The sequence below is a fragment of the Bos taurus genome, chromosome 13 (genome assembly GCF_002263795.3).
Source record: "Bos taurus isolate L1 Dominette 01449 registration number 42190680 breed Hereford chromosome 13, ARS-UCD2.0, whole genome shotgun sequence".
NCBI classification, from domain to species: Eukaryota; Metazoa; Chordata; class Mammalia; order Artiodactyla; family Bovidae; genus Bos; species Bos taurus.
This window is the reverse complement of record NC_037340.1, coordinates 63,192,756-63,215,510: the sequence shown is the minus strand read 5'-3', so window position 1 is coordinate 63,215,510 and position 22,755 is coordinate 63,192,756. Positions and strand designations below refer to the sequence as shown.

Below are 22,755 nucleotides of genomic sequence, written 5' to 3'. Positions count from 1 at the left end.
CTCAATGTCTTTGCTCATGCCCTGCTCTGCCTGACATGCCTTCTTCTATCTACCCATATATCAAACACTCTGTGTCAAAGGCTACTTCCTCCTCTGAGACTTCCTGTCCCCACCAGTCCCTCCCCTGGCCCTTCTGACGGCTGGGCCAGGTACACTTACTGCCCTCACCCCCTCTGCTGTGCAAGGCTGCCTCACTCATCCCTCCCACCGCATCACACCCTCTCCTGAGGATGTGGGGAAGTCAGCCCTGCTCTGAGCTCCAGCCGCAGGCCCACACACAGATGTCTGAGGGATGTCCTCTTCAGGGAAACTCCGTGATTAGATTGTGCCCGACAGTCGTCTCGAATCCCGTCCTGTCTCATCTCGAGCCTCAGAGGCCTCTCCTGCACCTGAGGCAATGTGGCCCAGCAAGCTGGTGGTGAAGATAAATAAGAAAGCACCGGTCAAGGCCCCTTTTCTCTACCCCTGCCTCCCAGGGAGCCTGGTGTGCTTGCCCCCTGCTAGCTGGAGACGGGGAAGGCAATGCTGGACGCGAGGGTGAAGTGAAGCTGCTCAGTCGTGTCCGACTCTTTGCGACCCCATGGAGCCCTACCAGGGTCCCTACCCGGATCCTCTGTCCATGGGACTTTCCAGGCAATAGTACTGGAGTGGATTGCCATTTCCTTCTCCAGGGGATCTTCCCGACCCAGGGATCGAACCCAGGTCTCCCGCATTGTAGACAGACGCTTTACTGTCTAAGCCACCAGGGAAGATGGTTCTCTGGCTCTGGTTAGAGTTTCTGATCACAGAGGGTTTTAGGCTAAGACCCAGGATTCTGCGTTTTCAAAAGTGAGTTATAAACCCCTTCCTCAGGGGGGTTTCCATGGGTCATGATCTAAAATAACTGTTCTGGATGCATCAAACCTCTCTGTGGCTATTGGGGCAGGATAGTTGTGAGTGAGGAGCCAAGGGACCCCTCAGCCCCTACGTGCTTTGGAGGGGGCGCTGCTGCCACCTAGGAGCTAAGAAATAAACTGCCAAAGGTAGGGCCTGAGTCACTTTTGATAAAAAAACATTTATTGAGCACTTGTTCAGTGCTGAGCACTATGCCAAATTCTTTGCACACTTCATCATACTGGATCCTGATGACAGCCCTATGAGGTAGTACTGTCATAAGCCCCATTGTACAGACACGGAATGTGGGGCTCGGAGAGGGGAAGTGACTTACCCAAGGTCACACAGCAAGTAAGTGTCAGTGCTTGGATCTGAAGCCAGATCTGGCTGATAGCTCCACTCTAACCATGACACTCGAGTGCCTCCTACATGCCTACATTACAGAGTCATCTGGGGATGCTGGGAGGAACTGCATGTGAAAAGGTTCACCAGATAAGGGCTCTAACCATCTCAGGCCTCAGCAGCTTAGTTAGAGGCTGCCCCTTGGCAGCCTAGAGGAAGGGTGGATGGGACGGCCCCGTCTTCCCTCTTAGGCAGCCCGACCACCAGCCTGGACCAGCCAGACCCTGGGCTGCTCAAGCTCAGCTGCCTCGGATCCCAGAATGGTGCAGGGCTTCCCAGCAGGACAGGGGACACAGAGAGGCGGCCTTGGGCCGGGGTTTACAGATGATGTTCCAAAAGGACTTTGACCAATGGCTCACTTCCACTGGGAAGGCTCTCTGGTCTGCTCCCAGTGGCTCTGGACCTAAAGATGAGCATCAGGCAGGACGCAGGAGCAAACATCATGGGCCCATCACTCCGAGGCCTGGATGTAGACAGGCACAGCGAGCATGGCACACGAGCCCTCAGCCCCTGCCTGCAGCTCTGCCAGCGCCAGGTTGGAGCCCAGGCCCTCGGCATGCCCAGGCACTACCAGTTCAGGTTCGCCCCCCACCGTACCCCCCACTACGATAGACAGCACGGCATCTGGCTCTGAGAAGGGCGGCTTGCCTGGGGCGGCCTCGGGCATGGGCCCGGCCCCTGTGTCCTTCAGCTCCTCCAGCCCGAGCGGGTCAGGCAGGGGGGTCACCACCTTGTGCCCACCGCCGCTGCCGCTGCGGGGGGCTGCCCGCCTCCGGGGGGGCCGCCGGGCTTGCAGGTCCTTGTCCTTTTGGGGGCCGAGGCGGCAGCGGTGGTCCTTGAGGTATTTGTGGCGGGAAAAGCCCTTGGCGCAGCCAGCGCAGCGGAACTTGTAGTTGCCCGTGTGGGCACGCTGGTGCTCAGCGAGGTGGGCGCGGCGGCTGAAGGACTTACTGCACAGGGCACACTTGTGGAGCTTCATGCCTGGGGAGAGAGGGGAAGGCCGTGAGAGGCGCCCAGACTCTTCACCCTACACGGCTGCCTCGGCACTTGGGAGTAAAACCCAGTTTCTCAGCTTGCCCTGTGAGCAGGGGTGTGACCTGGGCCCTGCTCCCACCAGTTGTAGCTCCCACCTTCCCCCCGCCACTTCTCCTGTGCTAGCCTCCTGCCTCTGAGCCTCTCCGTGTGCTCTTTCCCTCTGCCGGAACAGCAAGCTCAGCCCCCACACTGAGGCTGACTTTGCCAGGTCGCCATCATCTCTCCCCTCTCTGGCTGGCCTGCCTCACCCTGGCCCCCTCACACCACTCACTCCCCACAGAGCACCTAGAGAGGTCTTGGTAAAACTCCTCCACGACACTCCCCTGCTCCAGACCCTCCAGTGATTCCTCAAGTTTCCCACGGAGCTGCGTGTGGCTGACCAGCCGCTTCTCCTCTCAGCCCCTTCCGCTCCTCTCACTTGCTCTCTGAGCTCTAGGCCCCCTGCCCACCGTTCCTCATCTCAAACACTCCCCAGTCTCTTCCCTGCCTCAAGGCTTCACCCCTGCTGCTCCCTCACCCTGGAAGCCATTTCCTGGCTCTTTTCATCTCTCAGACTCAGCTTTTCTGTCACCTCCTCCAAGAAGTCCTCCCTGACACCCACTTCTTTTATTCTCTGCCCTCTCACTCTGCTTATTTCCATCTTTGAACTCAGCATATTTTAGTGTAATATACTTATCTGTTTGCTGTTCATTTTTTATCTCTGCCACTAAATACTAAGCTTCCCAGGAGAGTGGGGTGTGGCTCTGCCTGGCTCCCTCATGGCACCCCCAGTGCCTGACACGTGGTAGATTCTCAGCTATCACTCACTGGGTCAATCACTGGTGCCTCCATGGCCACTGTGAAGTCAACTCCATCCCACACACAGCTTGTGCCACGGCCCCCTCAGTTTCCCTAGAATGCCGGCTCAGAGAGGGGGCAGAAACTTGCCTGAGGTCACCCAGCAGGACAGTGGTAATGCCAAGAATCCAACCTAGCCTCTTTGTCTCTAAATCCTCAATCTACTCTCCCAGATTTCAAACTAGATCCTTTCTGGAAACCAGTGGCTGTTCATCAGGGGTGACTTTACTACCCAGGGATTTCTTGGCTTGTCCCCTGGAGGCAGAAATGCTGCTAAACAATCTACAGTGCCCAGGGCAGATATCCACGACAAAGAATTATTCAAAAGAGCAATAGTGCTGACACTGAGAAACTGTGTTCCAGAGCAAATGGTACATGGATGTGGGAAGCCAGCCAAGCTGCTCCAGGGCAGCAGCAATCTTATGGGGAGCTCCGTGGAGCCCCTTGGAAACTGAGGAGTGACGTGAAGACCCCTACTCCACATCCCAGCTGCCCTTCTCTGCTGAGGGGACCAAGGAACCCGTCTGGCCTTATCTTGGACCCACTGAGAATCGGATCTCCCTCCCACATGACCCCATCTCTATCACAGGGGGTGCTTCTCTGATACAGTCATCTCATGAGTCAGCTCCCTTCTCCACCTGGAGGCTGTGGCTGACTCACCTCTGTGCACCCTGAGGACCCAAACGTAGGCGGGGCTCATGGGAGCAAGAGTCTGCTGGCTAGAAGGTGTCAGGCAGGGATACTAAGTCTCATGAGGCATGCCCGCTCTTTCCAGGGTCCTGCCCAGGGGGCTCGAGCTGAACCAGACTTTCCCAGCAGGTGCAGGAGCAACTTACCGGAGTGAGAGAGGATATGAGCCTTCAGCTTGTCTGGCCGATTGAACTCCTTACTGCAGCCCGTGTGTGTCCTAGAACCCAAAACACTGGTCAGGGGAGCGCGCTAAGCCCAGGCCTCTCTTGTTGGCCACTCTGCTAGCCCTCATCTACCCTGGGGGCTGGGCAGGGAAGCAGGGCGGGAAGTGAGGCAGCCAGGCAGGACCCGGGACAGGACAAAAGGTGAGTGGGCCTCGCGCCCTCAGCCCCGGGCCCCTTCCACCCCACAGCTGGTAAACCTGCCCCTCCTACCCAGGGTCGTCTCTACTCACGAGAAGGGGCATTTGTATTTCTTGAATGGCTCATGGATCAACATGTGTCTCTTCAGTTTGTCCTTGCGGTTGAATGCAGACTCGCACACTGAGCATTTGTAGGGCTTCTCACCTGCAGGAGGAAACCCCGTTGGGGGGACCCAGGGTGCCCTGAGAGGGAGTCTGAATTTGGGGCACAGGGGTCCCCACCAGATGGCAGCAACTCCTTTAGAGAGGTGGCCTGGGGAAGACCTCTCTCTCCTTCCTCAGGACTTTGCTTTGCCAAGGAGACGAGGGGGCTGCTTCAGTTAGGAGGGGCAGGAAAGGCCTCTCCGATGAGACAACACCTGAGGTGAGCCCTGAGGTGGTGAAGGAGTGAGCCCGGCAGACACTGGGAGTGAGTCCAGGCAGGAGGAGAGGCAGGGTGCGGGGTGTGTCTGAGGAACAAAGTGGAAGGAGCAGGGAAGGGAACATGAGGCAGAAGAGGAAGTCAAGGCAGCTAGGCCCGACAGGGAGGGCCTGAAAGCCAAGGTTTCTACTCTGAGCCGAATGAGAAGCCACAGCGGGGCCGAGCGGAGGAGGGCCAGGATCTGATCGCGGTAGGAGAGCAGACTGAGGGCGGTGTGGGCTCAGGCAGGAAGGAGGCTGGTACAAGAAATGGGAAGTGGCCAAGCACAGGTGATGCTGAGAAAGCAGAACCGGCAGCCCTTGCCAATGGACTGGCTGTGGGGCAGGAGAGGAAAAGAGTCAAGGATGAGCCTGAGGCACGGGTGACAAGGCGGACGGTCCTGACGTTTACTGAAATGGGGTCTGACGGGAAGGGAGAAAGTGAAAAATGAAAGTGAAAGTTGCTCAGTCGTGTCCAACTCTTTGTGACCCCATGGACTTCTCCAGGCCAGAATACTGGAGTGGGGTAGCCTTTTCCCTTCTCCAGGGGATCTTCCCAACCCAGAGATCGAACCCATGTCTCCTGCATTGCAGGCGGGTTCTTTACCAGCTGAGTCATAAGGGAAGCCCACAGGAGGGGACGATTACATCTTATCTGATTGAATCCTCACAACAAACCATAAGGTAAGTCCTTGATCAGAAAACTGAGGTTCATGGTGTACACTTAGCGTTTGGGGGAACTAAGATTCCATAGCTCAGCAGTATGGCCCACTTGAGTCACCCCAAATCGTCTGCTGCAGATTTCATGGGTGGGGCTGGTGGGGGTGGGGCATGGAGAGCAGCTCTCATCTGACAGGGGTCGGGGGTCACAACCTGCCCTTTGGAAGAGGTCTATGATTGGGCTGTTTTATTTCCTGCCATTATTTCCTCTCTGTCCTCCTCTCTAAGATGAATAAGTACTTTTGAAAAATGCCAATCCAATGACTGAGGTAATTCTGATCATTACAACGGAACGGTCTGTAGTCATTAAAAAGGTTAAGGTGTGGGAAGGAATTCTGTATCGAGAACAGCGGGCCCAGTCCCAGGGGCTCAGAGTGGTCTCAAGGGGATGATTCCTAGAGGCAGAGCCAGGAGTCCCTCCACCAGCCTCCATAGGCTCGTCTCTACTACAGTGTTGGTGGGAACCTCTTGTTCCCTTGAGATGGCAGATGGGTAGGGGGCCAGGAAGGAGATGGGGTGGGGAATGAAGAGAAGGAAGGGGTTGGGCAGGAGGATGCTGAGGAAGCAGGCTGAAGGAGCTGGGAAGGAAGGCCAGAGGGGGATGGAAAGGGGAGCTGAAAGGGTGTCTAGGGGAGGGAGTTGGGGATTGAGCAGAAGTTGCCGGGGGGCGGGTACCCACCTGAGTGGATGTGAGCATGCAGTTTGAGGTAGTGCTCCCGCCGGAAGAACTTCTTGCACACCTGGCACTTGAACCTGCCCCCGCTGCCGTGGGTAGGCAGATGACGCCGCAGGTACCGTTCACAAGGAAATACCTGGCAGGACAAAGGAGTTGGCGTCAGGTCTGACTCACCACTCGCACCACATTACGAGCTCAAGGGGCCCCTCATTACCAGCTCTTATGGAAACACCATTCTTTCTGCCCACTAGGGGTCAAGGCTCACAGGGCCCAGCTTAGTCATTAGAAGCTCATGGCTCCCACTACTCACCCATAAGACCAGTCAAGACAGGCTGGCTCAGCTTCTGCCCACGCTGTTGTTTCTACCCAGAGAGACTTTCTCTCTTAGCAGGACAAACTCCTACTCAACCTTTAAGACCCAACTCAGGTCACTGCTTCCATGAAGCCCTCCGTGACTTCTCAATGCCACACACTCAATGCCTCGAAAGTCCACCCACACTTTTAAAGTTAGCATCTAACCTATTTGAATAACAGCTCTTTGCTCACACAAGATCTCCCAGAGGGCAGAGAGGAGCTCTCATTTCCCAGCACAGGGCCTGAGTTAAATGACTGACAAGCAGGGGAATGAATGAAGAAATGAACACGTAACTGAAGAAATAAATGGAAAGGTAAAAAAAAAGCCAGAAAACACAGAAGCCAAATTCTTCTTCCTCCCCAGGCATAGGAAGGGTACTCATTCATTTTTTCATTCATCTGATACAGATTCGTGGTCAAGGACACAGACCTAACTACTTACTCACTCCATTATCTCCTAGCTGGATGATCTTTCAGTGCCTTAGTTTCCCTGTCTGTAAAATAGTATGCCAGCCTCCTAGGGTTAAATGAGTCAGTTTCAGATAGAATCCTCAGAACCACATCTGGCACAGGGTTCTTGCTAATTCATGATACCTTTTATTCAGACCACAAATTCCAAATCCCCAAATTAGGCTGTAAAATTAGAAACATGTACAATGAGGCCGAAGTGAAACCAGGACTGTCTGTCCTGGGAAATCTGCCATGAAAGGTGGTAAGAAAATGAGAAGAACAAAGAAACCAGTTAGACACACCAGGGGGTGCAATCAGCAAAATCCAGACTTCAGGCAACTCCACAGGACCAAAGGCCCAGCTTCTTCAACAAACACATTTAAAGAAAAAAAAAAAGAGCACTGATGGGGGAATCTGTAGATTAATAGAAACTTTGGTCGGATCAGTCAATCACAGTATATGGACCTGATTCAAACAAACTCGACAAAAATTATGTTTTGGGGAAAAGTGAAAAATGGAACCCTGACTGGATTTTTGATGGGTGTGAAGGGCTTTAGTGAGAGATTCCAGATCCACTGTAAAAAAGGAACTGGTAATAACCAGGATAATAAGATGTCAGGAAGTTGAAGGCTGCTGTTTGCATGCTGGGCCTGGGCCCAGGAGAGTCCTCACTCCACAGCCTGGCCGGCCCGCCTGGCCCCAGTAGCAACCCCGGGCCAGCCAGGGTGGGTGACCAACTGGTAAGACGGGCCAGGCAGAGTTCTCACTCCTCAAGAAGAAGTGCTGTCTGCAGAGACAACCCCAAGCTTGGCCTGCACATGCTGAGGCAGGAGAGGAGGAGACAGTGGGGTCTTCGCTCCACCACCTCTTGCCCCCTACTTTCATCTCGCCAGAAAGGGCAGGGGTCCCCACCTTTTGGCAGTGCGGGCAGGGGAAGTTGTGAGTGGCGGTCTGCAGGTGATGGTCCAGCGCTTCAGGTGTGGAGTACTTGTTGACGCATTTGACACACCTAAAAGGGGAGGAGCGGAGAGGTGAGAGAGCTTGCACGGGGCTGGAGGTAACCAGCCACACCCCTCCTCCACCATCACTGGTTAACATACCCGCAAAACAGCAGTTTCAGGCCACAAGCCACACTAAAGAAAAGACCCCACTGTCTTCCCACCATGAAAACATTGGCCAGCAAATGGGCCCATTTACAGTGCAGTACCAATGAGCAAAGCTAGAGGCAGGTGGGCAATTCACGCTAAAAACGGAACTGTGGGCCCTGCCATCTGTACACCAGGGCCATGTGGGAAACCCACAGGCAGGCTGCACCTGTGGTGGGCCCAGGGGACTCCCCCTCGGGCCACGGCCTGAAAACCACAAGCTAAATGCCTGCAGATGGCAAGAAAGAAGGAAGGGGTGGGGTGGGAGCCGTGCGACCAGGAGGGCAGAGACTTTGTGAGCTGGTGGGAGAAAGATGGGAATGGCTCAGGCTCTGGTGGCAGGAGGCACAGGTTTGCTGGGGAGGCAGTTTCGCAAGACCATTAAAATGAAAGCTCCCTGCCAGAAATGCCACCCTAACTAAGTCATGCAAGGTAACACGCCCAGCAATAGGGCAAACCCATGTCATGTGTCTCCTGATACAATGTGCTGAGAAAGACACAACATCGCTTCGTGATGCTCCTGCCAAAAGTGTCGATCCTGGACCAACCCTGAGGTCAAATCAGACAAATCCAAACTGAGCACATTCTACAAAATACCTGGCTTCTACTCTCTCAAAATATTAAGGTCATAAAGACAAAGACAGAAAGACTGTTTCAGCAAAAAGGGGACTGAAGAGACAAGGACAACCGAATGCAACGTGTGATCCTGGATTGGACCCTGGGACCAGAAAAAAGTTTTTTTTTTTTTTTAAAGTTTTTTCTTCATCTATAAAAGATGCTATTGGAACCATTGGAAATTTCTGCATAAGGTCTATAAATGCGATAATAGAATTGTATTGATTTAACTTCCTGATTTTGATAACTACACTATGCTTTTATGGAAGAGGTTATCCTTGTTTTTAGAAAATACACATGAAAGAGAAAAGGTAAGGAGCACGGTGTCTGCAAATTATTCTCAAAAAGCTCAGAAAGTGATACAGCCAGTGTGGTTAGTATTATAATACCTGGGAAACGTGGGTGAAGGATATGTATGGGAATTCTTTGTACTAGTCATATAACTTTCTTAGAAGTCTGAGATTATGTCGAAGTAAGGGGTTTTTTTAATATTATTTATTTGGCCGCAAAAGGTCTTAGTCGCAGCATGCGGGATCTCTAGTTATGGCATATAGGATCTAGTTCCCTGACCAAGGATTGGAGCCCTTGCATTGGGAGCTTGGACTTTGAGCCACTGGAACACCAGGGAAGTCCCTCAAAGTAAGTTTAAAAGAAACACTTCGTGAAAGTGATTGCCTGTGGGATGCGGAAGTAGGTCAGGATGGATAGGGAATTCCTTTTCATTCTATGCACTTCTGTAGTTTTAAAATACTGCATTGTATGCACATAAATTTATTTTTTCAGGTAGTAATTAATCTTTTGTAAACCCTTCTTTGATCTCTGACCTGCAAAATTACTTCTAGGAACTTATTTACAAATGAGCAAAGATACAGGTCCAAAGTTGTTCCCTGTAATGTTGTTTATAATAATGACAAACTGGAAATAACCCAATTAACCTGTAGTACGGGACATGTTAAATAAATTACAGCCTATCCATGTATAATGGAATGCTAATGTCTCCTCTCTGAGCCTCAATGTCCTCATCTTTGCAATGGGGAGAATACCACAGCTATGAGCTGAACTAGGTTCCTCCAAAATCCATATGGTGAAGCCCTGATCCCCAATGTAATGGTATTTGCAGATGGAGCCTCTGGGAGGTGCTTAGGTCTAGCTGAGATCATGAGAGTGGGAGCCTCCAGATGAGATTAGTGCCCTTATAAGAAAAGAGCAGGGACTTCCTTGGTGGTCCAGTGGTTAAGAATCTGCCTTCCAACGCGGGGAATGTGGGTTCAGTCCCTGGTCAGGGAACTAAGATCCCACATGCTGAGGGGTAACTAAGCCCACGCCCTGCAACTACTGAGCCCCCGTGCTCTGGAGCCCACCTGCCACAGCTAGAGAGAGGTCCACGCCACTAGAGAGAGGCCTACATGGCACCATGAAGAACCCTCAAGCTGCAACAGAAGATTCTGATGCCACAACCAGGACCCACTGCAGCTAAAGAAGGAAAGAAAGAAAACAAAAGACCAGAGAGAAAGGGCACCCTCTCTCTCTCATGTGTCTATAATATTTTGTTACAGCCACCTGAACTGACTGATGCCACCTACCTCCCAGGAAGGCAGGACTCAATGTCACTAAGTCAGGTCAAGCCACCTTGCAGGTAACTCACTTCTTTTTACTTGGCATCTCGCTCCAGAGAGCCACACAGCTACAGGGACTCCTAGAAATTCCACAGATTGGAAGGGCAAAAGCAAATGCTCTCTACAAATGGGAATTATGCATCGTTATCCAGAAATCACCCCTTAGCTGGTCAGAGTTCACCTGGCTTTCCTGCCCCTGGGGTCCCATTTCCCAATCTCCCCCAGGGTTGGATGCCCTCTACCCCACTTCTTGAGCCCAGTTCCCCTGCCAGCTTCTCAAAGCTCCTGTGGCTTCTACAAGATCCTCAGGCCCCGGCCCCCACTTTCTCTCCCAGGCCCCATCTAAACATCTCCTCCTACTTCCATTCTATAGAACAGTTATTCTAAACCACTTGCTATTTTATTTCCCATCTTTACAGTTGCAAACTCCTACTCATCCTTCAAAACCCAGTTCAGATATCATTGCTCCTGGGATCCTGTCCCTTGCCCTACTTCTCACCGTGGGTATATATGTCTATGACAGCATTTTATCACAGCATATAGTAAGAATATATACACTCCTGTCTCCCTAAGCAGTCCATGCATTCTAGACTCAAAGTCTGTATTTACTTATTTCTGAACCCCAGAAGCCTCCCCCAAGAGCTAGAGGTGGGGCAGGGTTGGGGTGGGGGGCATGCATTAACAGAGGTCATCAGCCAACTCCCTGCAGATACAAGTCTGAACAGAGAAGCAAAACCATTCTAACATGAAAATATTCACTAATGAACTGGAAGTCCCTGGACAAAAACTCCTATTTTTTTTTTCCCCCACTAATACCTATCCCCATGTGCTAGATTTTGTGAGGCAGCTGCTCCCAAATGACATAAGGCTAATGCACAGCAAAATGAATGGAGAGCAACAGTGAGGGGTTCCTCCAAGTCATGGAAGTGATGCTGGACAATACCATCAGCAAATGGGATTCTGGAGGAGGAGCCAGAAAGCTCTTGAGGAAGGGAAACTCCACAAGGATGAACACAGGCTCAGTAGCTCCAACAAGAATGACAAGGACAATTACATGATCAATGGATCCAAAGAGAATGATCGGAAGTTCTAAGGACTAAAAGCATATGGCAAAACAGAGGGAGCCCTTCATCATTTCTGCTAAAGGGACCTTCTTTATGACTGAAACAGAAGACTACAGCCATGTAAAGGGTTGTCAGAAAAATTACCCCCAATAAAATACACATTTAATTCATTCCTTGTCCCATTCTAAGAATCAGCATATAGCTCCAACTTTAACCTAAATTTTATAATTATAAAACATACCAATCTTATTTTTATGATTTTTGCTTTCAAATACACACTTGTGCATTTTTTCATTTAAGAATCGATGTAGCATTTCCCTGACGGTCTTGTGGTTAAGAATCCATCTGCCAATGAATGCAGGGACTCAGGTTCAATTCTTGGTCCAGGAAGATCCCACATGCCGTGGGACAACTAAGCCCACGAGCCACGACTACTGAAGCCCGCACCCCAGAGCCCATGCTCTGCAACAAGAAAAACCACCACAATGAGAAGCCTGAACACCGCAACTAGAGAGTAGCCCCCATTTGCCACAGCTGGAGAAAGCCTGTGCTCAGCAACCAAGACCAGGTGCAGCCAAAAAAAAAAATCAGTGTACCGTTCTACATGTAATCTAAATTGTGTAGATTATCAGACAAAATACTATTTTCATAATATTTTACTTTAGGGAAAAACAAATCTTTTTTCCACTATGAACAAGGAAAAATTGGCTTCCCTTTTTTAAGATTTTGTTTTTTTAGGTTGCATGTCTGCCAAGTTGAAGAATGATACAAGGAGGGCCCACCTTTTCTCCCCCCTCAGTGCCAAAGCACAGAACCCACTCCCCCAGGCTGGGCCCTGAAGCCTCAGATTCCCCTTTGAGATGTCCCACTGGACCTGAGCAGTTGGAACCACCAAGGGAATGGACCCCTGGGCTTCCTGCGGGGAGAGGGAAGGGGGATCATGTACTTGTAGACGGCGCTGTCCTTCTTGGGGCTGTTCTGTGACAGGAGGCTGTGCGAGTACTGATGCACGCCCAGGTCGTACAGCGAGGGGAAGTCCTTGCCACAGAGGTGGCAGCGGTAGCTCAGCTCCTCCTGGTGGCTCTTGATGTGCTCCAGGAACGTGTCCAGCTTCGGGAAGGTCTGCGCACAGCTCTTGACCACACATTTGTACACCTTGGGGGAAGAGGCAGGGCAGGTGAGGGCAGGCTGGAGAGCCACCTCCACTGTGGTCCCCTGCCCTGCGGTATCCACCTCCAACACTGCTCATAGAAGACTCAACTGCTGTTCCCCTGCTCCCCTGCTGCGGGAGCCCTGGATTTATTATTATTTTTTCTTCATTCATTTATTTTTAATTGAAGGATAATTACAATATTGTGTTGGCTTCTACCATACATATTATTTTTTTTTAATTTAGTTATTGTTTAACTGGAGCATAATTGCTACAATGCTGTGTTCATTTCTGCTGTACAACAATGTGAATCGGCTATATGTATGTCAACCACAAATTGGCACTTGCCACGGGCACTTGCCATCTACTTCTAATAAGGATTAAATCATGTGCTGCTACAGCTGACCCACCCCCTGAAAGGAGTTCAGGGTGGAAAGCAGAAATGAGGCACTTTATGCTCGAGGAAAAACTAGTAGGACAGTCTTCAGGTATTTTTAGGAGCTGATTTTATGAGCCTAATTCTTGTATCTCCCTATATCTAGAAAAGCACTAAAATCCTTCATGGTGATGACTATTCCTCGTGACTAGCAAAAGCTTCACAAGCCTAGCAGAAACCTTCTGGGAAAAAATATGTGCTTGACTGCATGTACTCTCTCTTCACCAAAATCTCATATATACCGACCTTTCCCTCCCTGCCTCTTTGGAGCAGTTTCTCAAAGCTATGTGAGGTGCTGCCTCCCGGACTGCCCTCGTTTTGCCCCTAATAAAACTTAACTCTCAAACTGTGCATTTCTTTTTAAGTCATCATGTATATATCCATGTGTTCCCTCCCTCTTAAGCCTCCCTCCCACCCCACCCCCATACCCCTAAGTCACCACAGAGCACCGAGCTGAGCTCCCTGTGCTTCCCACTAGCTGTCTATTTCACACACGGCAGCATATACATGTCAGTGCTACCTTCTCGATTTGTCCTACCCTCCTCTTCCCCTGCTGTGTCTACAAGCCCATTCTCTACATTTGCGTCTATATTCTGCCCTGCAAATAAGTTCATCTGCACCATTTTTCTAGATTCCAAGAAACACAAATTAAAACCACAATGAAGTACCACTTCACACTGGTCAGAATGGCTATCATCAAAAAAATATACAAACAAATTCTGGAAAAGGTGTGGAGAAAAGGGAACCCTCTTATACTGTATGTACTGGGCATATTTAAGAAAAATTATCCAAAACTTGGAATGATAACATCTTGAAAAGATGTGAAAAGATGGCATCCCATCCTTTCAATGTTATGCGAGAATGGTGGCTCTCCAACTGGAGCCTGCATCACAGTAGCAGACTGGCCACTTCCAGGGAATCTGACGCAGCAGGTCTGGGTGGCCTGAACACGTGCATTCCTGCCAAGCACCCAGGTGACACTGAAGCTACTGGGCTGGGGACCTCACTTTGAGAAGTGCTGTCTGGCAAGCAGTTAGGTGAAGACAGTTAAGCTGCTAAGGGTCACCTCACTCTCTGGGTGATATCACTTGTTTTGACTGTTTATTACTGATCAGAACCTAGACTCTCTAAAGTTAAATGTTAACTTGAAAACTGATCCAATGTAAATTATTTTTGTCATGTAGAAAAGATAACTCCAGAGGGTTTTTTTTTTTTTTAAACTCCAGAGGTTTTATTGCCCTGAAGGACATAAACCAGATTTGTATCTAACTTAGTAATTTATTTCAGGATTCCTTTTTTTTACTGACACAGTTACACAGAGATATAGGTATTAGTGTTCCGCACCATCTTTTGACCGGCTTTGTCATTTTTCCAGTTCCGCCATTAATGAATTAAGCAAAATTCTGATTCAAGTTCACTAAGTTATTTGTATGAAAGATATGCTTTTAACATTTTAAAAGGTATACATTAATAAGTAGTACACACTCCTCATGGGGCTTCCCAGGTGGTACTAGTGGTAAAGAAGCCGTCTGCCAAAGCAGGAGATGTAAGAGATGCGCGTTTGATCCCTGGGTTGGGAGATCCCCTTGGAGGAGGGCATTGCAACCCACTCCAATATTCTTGCCTGGAGAATCCCATGGACAGGAAGCCTGGCAGGCTACAGTCCACAGGGTCGCAAAGAGTTGGACATGACTGAGGTGACTTAGCACATATGCACTCACACACTCTTCCTCATAGGGTTGTGAAACAGTCACAGTGGCATGACACACTCAGGGCTGCCTATAAATTCCAACCCTTCTTCCTGACAAAGCAGGAAGAAGGCTTCTTCTTCCTAACAAAGTGAACTCTGATTTGCTCAGAGTGGGAAGATGCCCAGCTGATCCCCTGGCTCCCTTACATCGAATGTCAGTCATGCGACCATTTCTTGCCAATGGTATGTAGGCAGTAATCTTTGGGGAGGGCATCATTCCCTGGACACAAAGGCAAAAGCTTCCTAGGAGAAGTTCCCTCTGTTCTTTGCATTTATCCTAATTGGAATACAGATGTGATGACTGAAGGTGTGACAGCCATTCCGCAACCTTGAGGATGAAAGCCACATGCTAAAGACAGCAGAGCAGAAAGCCAGGAGAATCCTACTAGATAAGCCCAGTACTACCTACTTATGGACCTCTTATGATGTGAGAGAGAAAAGAAATCCTAACCAGTAAGCCAGTTATCTATTATTTGCAGCCTAACCATGCATTTCTAAATGACAGAGCAGGTGCATGGGCTCTGACCAATGAGAGCGCTACAGAAGGCTTCTGGGCAAGGTTTCCTTGCTCCTAAAGAAGACACAGAAGGTATTATTAATATAACCCCTTTATGCTCATGGATAATACTGTGTCTGGTCTTTTGCCTAGAAAAAGTGACCACCATCACAGGACCACAGGTGAACCACGAGCAGAGGACAGGGCCATGCCCTGTCGAGACAAGAGTTAGAAAGACATAGGGCCCTTGATGCGGGGTTGAGTCAACTGACTGTCTCAGGCCTGAGTTGCCCTATCTTGGGTTTTAGTGAGATAACAAACTTCCTAATTGTTTAAGCGAGTGTGAGTAAAAGTTTTTGGTGATTTTTCCCCCCAAGGATAGTCTAACTTAACTCCATCAATCTCTCTGCTAAGAATCTATAATAAGGAAAAAATCAGAAATGTGGACAAAGATTTGATTACAACAATATTCATCATGGTTTTGTTTATAATAGCAAAACTCAGGAAATAACCTAACTGTTCAATAATAGGGGATTTAAAGAATCCAGCCATTGGGACTTCTCTGGTGGTTCAGTGATGGGACTCTATGCTTCCACTGCAAGGGGCACGAGTTTGATCCCTGGTCAGAGAACTAACAACACACAAGCCATGTGGCACAGTCAAAAAAGAGAAGGAAGGAAAGGAAATCTACAAAACGTACTGCATTGAGTGCTGGATTCCTGGGACGACATATTGTAATCTGGTTATGACAAGGGGTTTGGAGTCAAATGAACTGGCTTTGAATCCTGCCTCAGTTACTTAACTGGCATCGTGACTCTGGATGGATCGCTCATCTCTCTCAGCCTTAGTTTCTTCATCTGGATACACTGAAAATGCCTATCTCTAAGGTTGCTGTAAGAAGTAAGTAAAGTACTGAATGCAAGGAACCTTAGTAGGGTTGTTACTCGGTCCTAAGTTGCGTCTGACTCTGCCACCCCATAGACTGTAGCCCACCAGGCCCCTCTGTCCATGGGATTTCCCAGGCAAGAAGACTACAGAGGATTGCTATTTCCTTTTCCAGGGATCTTCCTGACCCAGGAATCCAACCAGCATCTCCTGCATTGCAGGCAGGTTCTGTACTATTGAGCCACCAGGGAAGCCCTCTAGCAGGGTACTTAGCATATAATAAATAGTAAATGTGAATCTATATATTTTTCGGACTTTTCTGAATTTCCGATTTCTATATTGGGTATATGATACTTTAATAGGGAGAAAAAATAACTAACAAAAATTACTTTTAAAAAATAAACACTGGAATAGAGTTACCATATAACCTAGTAATTCCACTCCTAGGTTTATACCCAAGAGAACTGAAAACACATGTTCATACAGAAACTTGTACACAATGATCACTAAAGTATTATTCATAATAGCTAAAAAGTAGAAAGAACCTAAATGTCTATCAACTGATAAAAAGATTCAAAAATAAAAAGGAATAAAGTACTGATACATGTTATAACATGAATGCAAATATTATCTCAAAAGGCCACATACTAGATGATTCCAATATTAAATGTCCAGAATAGGCAAATCGATAGAGACAGAAAACAGGTTAGTGGTTGCCTGAGTCTGGGAGTAGGGGCGAGTGAACACTAATGGGTATAAAGTTTCTGGGGTGATAAAAATGTTTTGGAAAAAAAAATGTTCTAGAAATACAGGGGTGATGGCTGTATAACATTATGAATAGATTAAAAACTACTGAAGCATACACTTTAAAACAGGTGAATTTTATGGTATGTAAATCACACCTCAATGGAAAAAAATAAAAAATAGGCTGTAGTCTCAAATCCCCATAGGCGGGTTTTTACATACTAGATCTTCTCAAAGTGGCAAGAATTCTTCCTGTGTCTGATTCCTTCATTATATGACCCTTGAGAGGTGGACTTCCTCCCTCAGGCAAGCACCGTAATGGCCCAAAAAGCTGGCACCACCCAGGGAGGACAGAGGGGGAAGCTTAGCCCATCATGGTCACATGGACGCTCAGAGCAACCGAGGCCCACTCCTGTCCCCTTCTAGGCCGTGTTCAAGACCCCAGCATCAGCCAAGGCTCATGACTTGGGTGGTTGTGCCCCACCCCGGCTCCCGCCCCCTCACCTACCTGCTCATTCTTGTGCTGGGTCATGTGGGACTTGAGCTGGAAGTAGGTACTGAACTTGCTGGGGCAGAACTGGCACAGGTAGGAGCTATCGATGAGGACCACCTGCTTGGCCTCCAGCTTGTCCCCCTCCCCTTCGCCGGCTGTGGGCAAGGCCTGGGGCTGCGGGGCACTAGACAGGGTCTGGCCCAACCCTGTGGAGAAAGCCAGGGAGGAAAGTCACTGAGAAAGACAGAGGAAGGGTCAGGGCAGAGGGCCACGCCACCCGGGAAAGATGCCCAGGACACCTCCCCGTGCTGTGCTGTATTCACCCGCCACCAACCATGGGCTCAGTGTGGGACGTGGTACCGAGGCTCTGCACTCACGCTCAGCTGGGGCACAGGGACACAGCCATTCCAGGGGCCAAACTACTGAACACTGACATTCTGATGGATGAAGAGCCCCTGCATCGAGTCTCCCCTTGCAGGCCTTCCCTTCAGACACGCTAGACCGCTCTGCGGTTGTTAACGACCCTGACTGCCAACCCCAGCTGAACTCACGATGCCTCCCAGCTCCTTGTACAATCATGTGTTTAGCTGTTCCTCCCTCACTCTCCCCGAGGACAGGGGCCTCTGACCTCAGGTTTGTAGGCCCAGGGGCCTGGCACACGGTGGTCGTGCTGGTTTAGTCGCTAAGACGTATCCAACTCTTTGTGATCCCACAGACTGTAGCCCACCAGGCTCCTCTGTTCATGGGATTTCTCAGGCAAGAATACTGGAGTGGGTTGCCATTTCCTTCTCCAGGGGATCTTCCCAACTCAGGGATCGAACCTGAGTCCCCTGCTTGGCAGGCAGATTCTTTACCATTGAGCCACCTGGGAAGAACTCTGGCACACAGTAAGCCTCCATAAATGTTTGCTCAATGGTTGAACACTAGGTGCTAGGCACTACAAGAGTTTTGAAAGAAATGGGTTCTTCTCCAGAGCTCACAAGAGTTCAGAAGGCACGCACAGAATAGCTCAACACAGTAGGGCCAGTTCCCACTGGCAGGCCAGAGAAAAGTGGGCATATGTTGCTTGCACAGAACACCCCCTCCATGAGCTGCCTGTGGCCAGCTCTGCTCATCCCCAGGGCTGCACAGGGAGGCTCCAGCCAGACGCTGCCCAGTACAGTGGTCACCTCTACCCACCTGTGTTATCCTCGTCCTCCTGTCTGCTGGGGTTCAGAGCCATGACCTGCACCGTCACAGAGTTGCGAGAGACGGTGCCACCGCTGCGTCCTGGGGGCCACACCTTGTGGGTTTGCATGTGTTTCTTGACGTTAGACTTCTGGGCAAAGGCACGGCCACATGCAATGCACTGGAAGGGCTTCTCACCAGTGTGGCTGCGGAAAACAAGGCTTGTCAGCACCCGCGTGTAGGGACTGTGACCTCAGTTCAGGAGCTCAGAACCACCAGGAAGGCCCAGGCAGAGCATCTGGAGGCTGTGGGCCACCATCCTGAGACCGTGAGGACAAGCCCTCTTACTGAGGCAGGCAAGCACAGACACACCCCGGGCTTCTGGTGACAAGACTGAGTGGCTGAATCAACCAGCCCTGGAGCAGACCTTCTCTGTGGCCATCTCAAGCTGTGAGATAAAACAGTTTCAAAGAATTGATGCTTTCGAACTGTGGTGCTAGAAAAGACTCTTGAGAGTTCCTTGGACAGCAAGGAGACCAAACCAGTCAATCCTAAAGGAAATCAACTCTGAATATTCATTGGAAGGACTGATGCTGAAGCTGAATCTCCAATACTTTGGCCACCTGATGCGAAAAGACCCTGATGCTGGGAAAGACTGACAGCAGAAGGAGAAGGGGACGATAGAAGATGAGATGGTTGGATGGCATCATTAACTCAGTGAACATGAGTTTGAGCAAACTCTGGGAGATGGTGAAGGACAGGAAAGCCTGGCGTTCTGCAGTCCATGGGGTTACAAAGAGTTCGACACAACTGAGAGACTGAACAACAACAATTGTTTAAGTGGAGAATTTTCTGTTACTTGAAGGAGAAAATGTCCTAGCCGTCACAGCACAGCACTTGTATAACTATTTAAAACTTTCCTTCAAATCAATGCACTTTTTAAGAACTGAAAATAATTAAAAATGAAGCTTCCTGTTGTTATTATATATGCAAAACTGCTTGTCGTAAACACAAGTAACAAAAAACACAATTATTCATAAAACAATCTTATTAAGATCTATAGATGCATCATCCTTATGGCAGACATAAACCACGTGGGACTATTTAAATTTAAATTCATTAAAATAAAATCAAGTTAAAAACTCAGTTTCTCAGGCTTTCCTGGTGGCTCAGTAGTAAAGAACTGCCCGCCAGTGCAAGAGACACGGGTTTGATCCCCGATCTAGGAGGATCCCACATGCTGCGGAACAACCAAGCCTGGGTGCCACAGCTATTGAGCCTGCGCTCTAGAGCTCGGGAGCTGCAACTACCGAACCCCGGGTACCCTAGAGAGCCTGTGCTCTGCAACAAGAGAAACCACTGCAAGGAGAAGCCAGTGCACCTGCGCAGCAACAAAACCCAGCACGGCCAAAAATAAATCAAGTTACCAAAATGCAGTTTCTCAGTCATACCAGTCACATTTCGAGTACTCAACAGCCATATGTCCACTGCCCTGTGGACAGCGCCTATTGGGGTCTCCCCATCTTTGCAGAAAGTTCTACTGACAAGCACTGGTTGTAGACCAGTGGTTTTCAACAGAGATCGATTTTCCCTCCTGGGACATCTGGAAATGTTTGGAGACATTTTGGGATGTCACAGCTGAGGAGTGAGGAGGGGCTATTGGCATCTAGTGGTTAGAGGTCAGGGATACTGCTGAACATTCTTCTAGGCACAGGGCAGCCCCCACAGAGAATCTCAATAGGCTGGAAGACCCTGGTCTACAGAGAAGCTATTGCCTGCCATGGCTGGAATCTTGGGCACTATCTCTCCCTCCCTTCCCCCCTCTCTCTCTGTAATAAAAGATGAGCAAAACTGTGCGAGGTGTTAAAGACAGACCACACCTAATTGAGGCTTTCTCCTCTGACTGAAAGAAATTGAAAAAAATTTTCTCACTCTATCTTTCAGAAATCTTCAATAGCCATATTTACAAACCACCTAAAATCATCTTATGTCCCAGTGTTCCACTCTATGAGAAACATCGAACGAGACCACCCCTCCACTTCACAATGGAAAACCTGAGGCCCAGAGGGGCTCCTTGCATGTTCTTGGGACAAGGGGTGTCATGGTTAGTACTGAGCGAGCAGAGAACTTGCAGAGGCACGTTCATAGAGCATCACTAACCCCGAGGTCAGGCCTTTCTACAGAAGTGAGCGCTGAGGCACGCCTCCCACCAATAAAGCCCTCCCCCTAGCCATTCAAGTCAACTCCGCCTCCTCCATTCCCACCTTGGACCTTCCTCATCAGGGCAGGCAGGCTCCACAGATCCTTCCCACTGAGGAAGCAAAGGGCAAAATCATCCTGAGCTGGACAGAGGAACCATGACAGACCAGTTGGGGCCTTGGTCACCACCAGGCGAAGGGGGAGGGGAAAGGAGCACTGCTTCCACTGTGGACTCCCCATCCCACCTCCCCACCAGGGCTGCCCAGGGGCCACCTGCCCCACCACGCCCAGTTACCTTCGGATGTGCTGCTGCAGGTCAAAGTTTTTGGTGAATGACTTGTCACAATATGAGCACTTGAGTTTCTGAGCCTTTGGCTTCCCTGCAGCTGATGAAAAATTAAAAAAGACACACACACAGAAAAAGACAAAGAAGGGGACGGTGAGGCTGGCGACACAACTGTAGGCACCAATGGCAACTTCCAGCCCTAGACCCAGGGCCAGACAGCCCAGATCCTAGGAGGTCTACATCCATGGGCCTGCTGGGGAAGAAGCACAGGTCAGTCTCTCGCAGGGCCTGGGAAAAGAAATTCCAGGACATGCTCTGGCTGGGAAAGCAGGGCAAATCCCTCAAAGACTCCCTTCTGCCGGAGGATAAAATCCACCCTCTCTGCCGTGGCCTATGGGGCTCTGCATCCTCTACTTCCTACCATCCCTATTATTCTTATGATCTAGTTGCAGTGGTCTCCTGGCTAACCTCGAAAGACCTCAAACATGGTCCCACCTCAGGGCCTTTGCACCTGCTGTCCTCCTTGCCTAAAATGCTTGTCCCTCAGACAGTCACGAGACCATTTCCTTCTCATCCCCAGACAGATAGGCAGCAGCATTTTCCAGTCTCTATCCAGTATTCTCAATCACAGTACTCTGTTAATCTCCTTTCTAGAGTGACCCATAAATATTTATTTATTCCCTGTCTCTCCCATTAAACTGTGAGTAATTAAGGGTAAGGAAATCATGACCCAAGATGCTAGATTTCCAGTTCTGACACCAAGCCTGGCACACAGATGCTCAACACATTTGCGAAAGGAAGGAAGGGGCTGGAAGCCCCTGAAAACTCTCAATTCTTCTGCCTTTCCCTACTACCACTACTTTCTGACATTGTCCCCAACCATATACTTAGCATCTCTAACAGGGTGGCAGACATCGCTGCTTGCCTGCCTAATACCCACTCTTCCCTTTTTCTTTCTTCACAAATCCCCTACGTAATGGGAGCATCAATGTTCCTGGCTAAAAGAGACATTTCCCAGCTTCCTTTGGAGATAGATATGGTCATGTGAAATGTAATGAAATGTAAGCAAAAGCATCATGCTTAGAACTTCTGGGAGCTGGGAGATGCTTCTTTTATCTTTCTTCCAGATGCTTGGAATATGAAATTTGATGACTGGAGCTTCAGCAGCCATCTTACACAATGAGGCACCTAAGAACAAAAGTCATGTTTTAGGAATGATGGAGCAGAAAAATAGAAGAAATGTGGGTGCCTGGTGATTACATAGGCATACAAACTCCAGATTGCCTGTCTCTGGACTTGTTTTGCACAGAACAACAAAATTCTACCATTTTGGAGTCATTCCTATTCTGGATTTTCCACTACATGCAACCAAACTTAATCCTAACTCTCACAAAACGGAAGACTGGAACTAAGCAGCCTGTGGACAGGTACATCCATGCTGAGGAGAGATGCCACGACGGGCTGTGTGCCCACCTTCTGGGAGTCCACTGGGACCTTTGGTCCGTCGGGTCTTCAGTGATGGTGGGGAGTCAAAGCTGGCCACTGTGCCCCCGGTGGCGCTGGTCATAGGGGCAGCAGGGTTTGGTCCTTTTGGTTTGAATCCTTGTTTGCCAGGACTGTACACCTGGGGTGTGGGGTATACTGGAGCCTCCACACACTGGTTTGGCACCTACAAGGACAGCAGAGTCAGGGAGAGTGCCCTGGGAAGGGAGGGGAAGAGCTGCCCCAGGTAGTGGGACCTTCACTGTGGCCCTGGCTGATCTCAGCCACCACAGCTACATCACCACCCTAACTCCTCCACCTCACTCAGTCCCCCCAGTCACTCCCAAGACCCCTTTGAATAGAACTGCAT

The 22,755-nt window shown here is 49.6% G+C and overlaps 1 protein-coding gene and 1 non-coding gene across 5 annotated transcripts in view; both read right to left on the bottom strand.

The window, feature by feature from the left end:
- Positions 1 to 1,034: 1,034 nt before the first annotated feature.
- Positions 1,035 to 22,755, bottom strand: part of ZNF341 (zinc finger protein 341) — a 40,056-nt gene continuing 18,335 nt past the window's right edge. For all 4 annotated transcript variants that reach the window (NM_001192576.2, XM_059892612.1, XM_010811472.1 and 1 more), the window contains 10 exons: positions 22,377 to 22,572; positions 20,913 to 21,003; positions 18,431 to 18,624; positions 17,267 to 17,457; positions 12,244 to 12,452; positions 7,770 to 7,866; positions 6,057 to 6,189; positions 4,292 to 4,403; positions 3,984 to 4,054; positions 1,035 to 2,256 (listed from right to left, as the gene is read on the bottom strand). In NM_001192576.2, the coding sequence (NP_001179505.2) occupies positions 1,727 to 2,256; positions 3,984 to 4,054; positions 4,292 to 4,403; positions 6,057 to 6,189; positions 7,770 to 7,866; positions 12,244 to 12,452; positions 17,267 to 17,457; positions 18,431 to 18,624; positions 20,913 to 21,003; positions 22,377 to 22,572 (1,824 nt within the window). In that variant the 3' untranslated portion in view covers positions 1,035 to 1,726. The remainder of the gene's footprint in view (positions 2,257 to 3,983; positions 4,055 to 4,291; positions 4,404 to 6,056; positions 6,190 to 7,769; positions 7,867 to 12,243; positions 12,453 to 17,266; positions 17,458 to 18,430; positions 18,625 to 20,912; positions 21,004 to 22,376; positions 22,573 to 22,755) is intronic.
- TRNAG-GCC (transfer RNA glycine (anticodon GCC)) lies at positions 18,052 to 18,122 on the bottom strand. The gene has a single exon. It is a non-coding gene; the product is annotated as a tRNA-Gly (tRNA).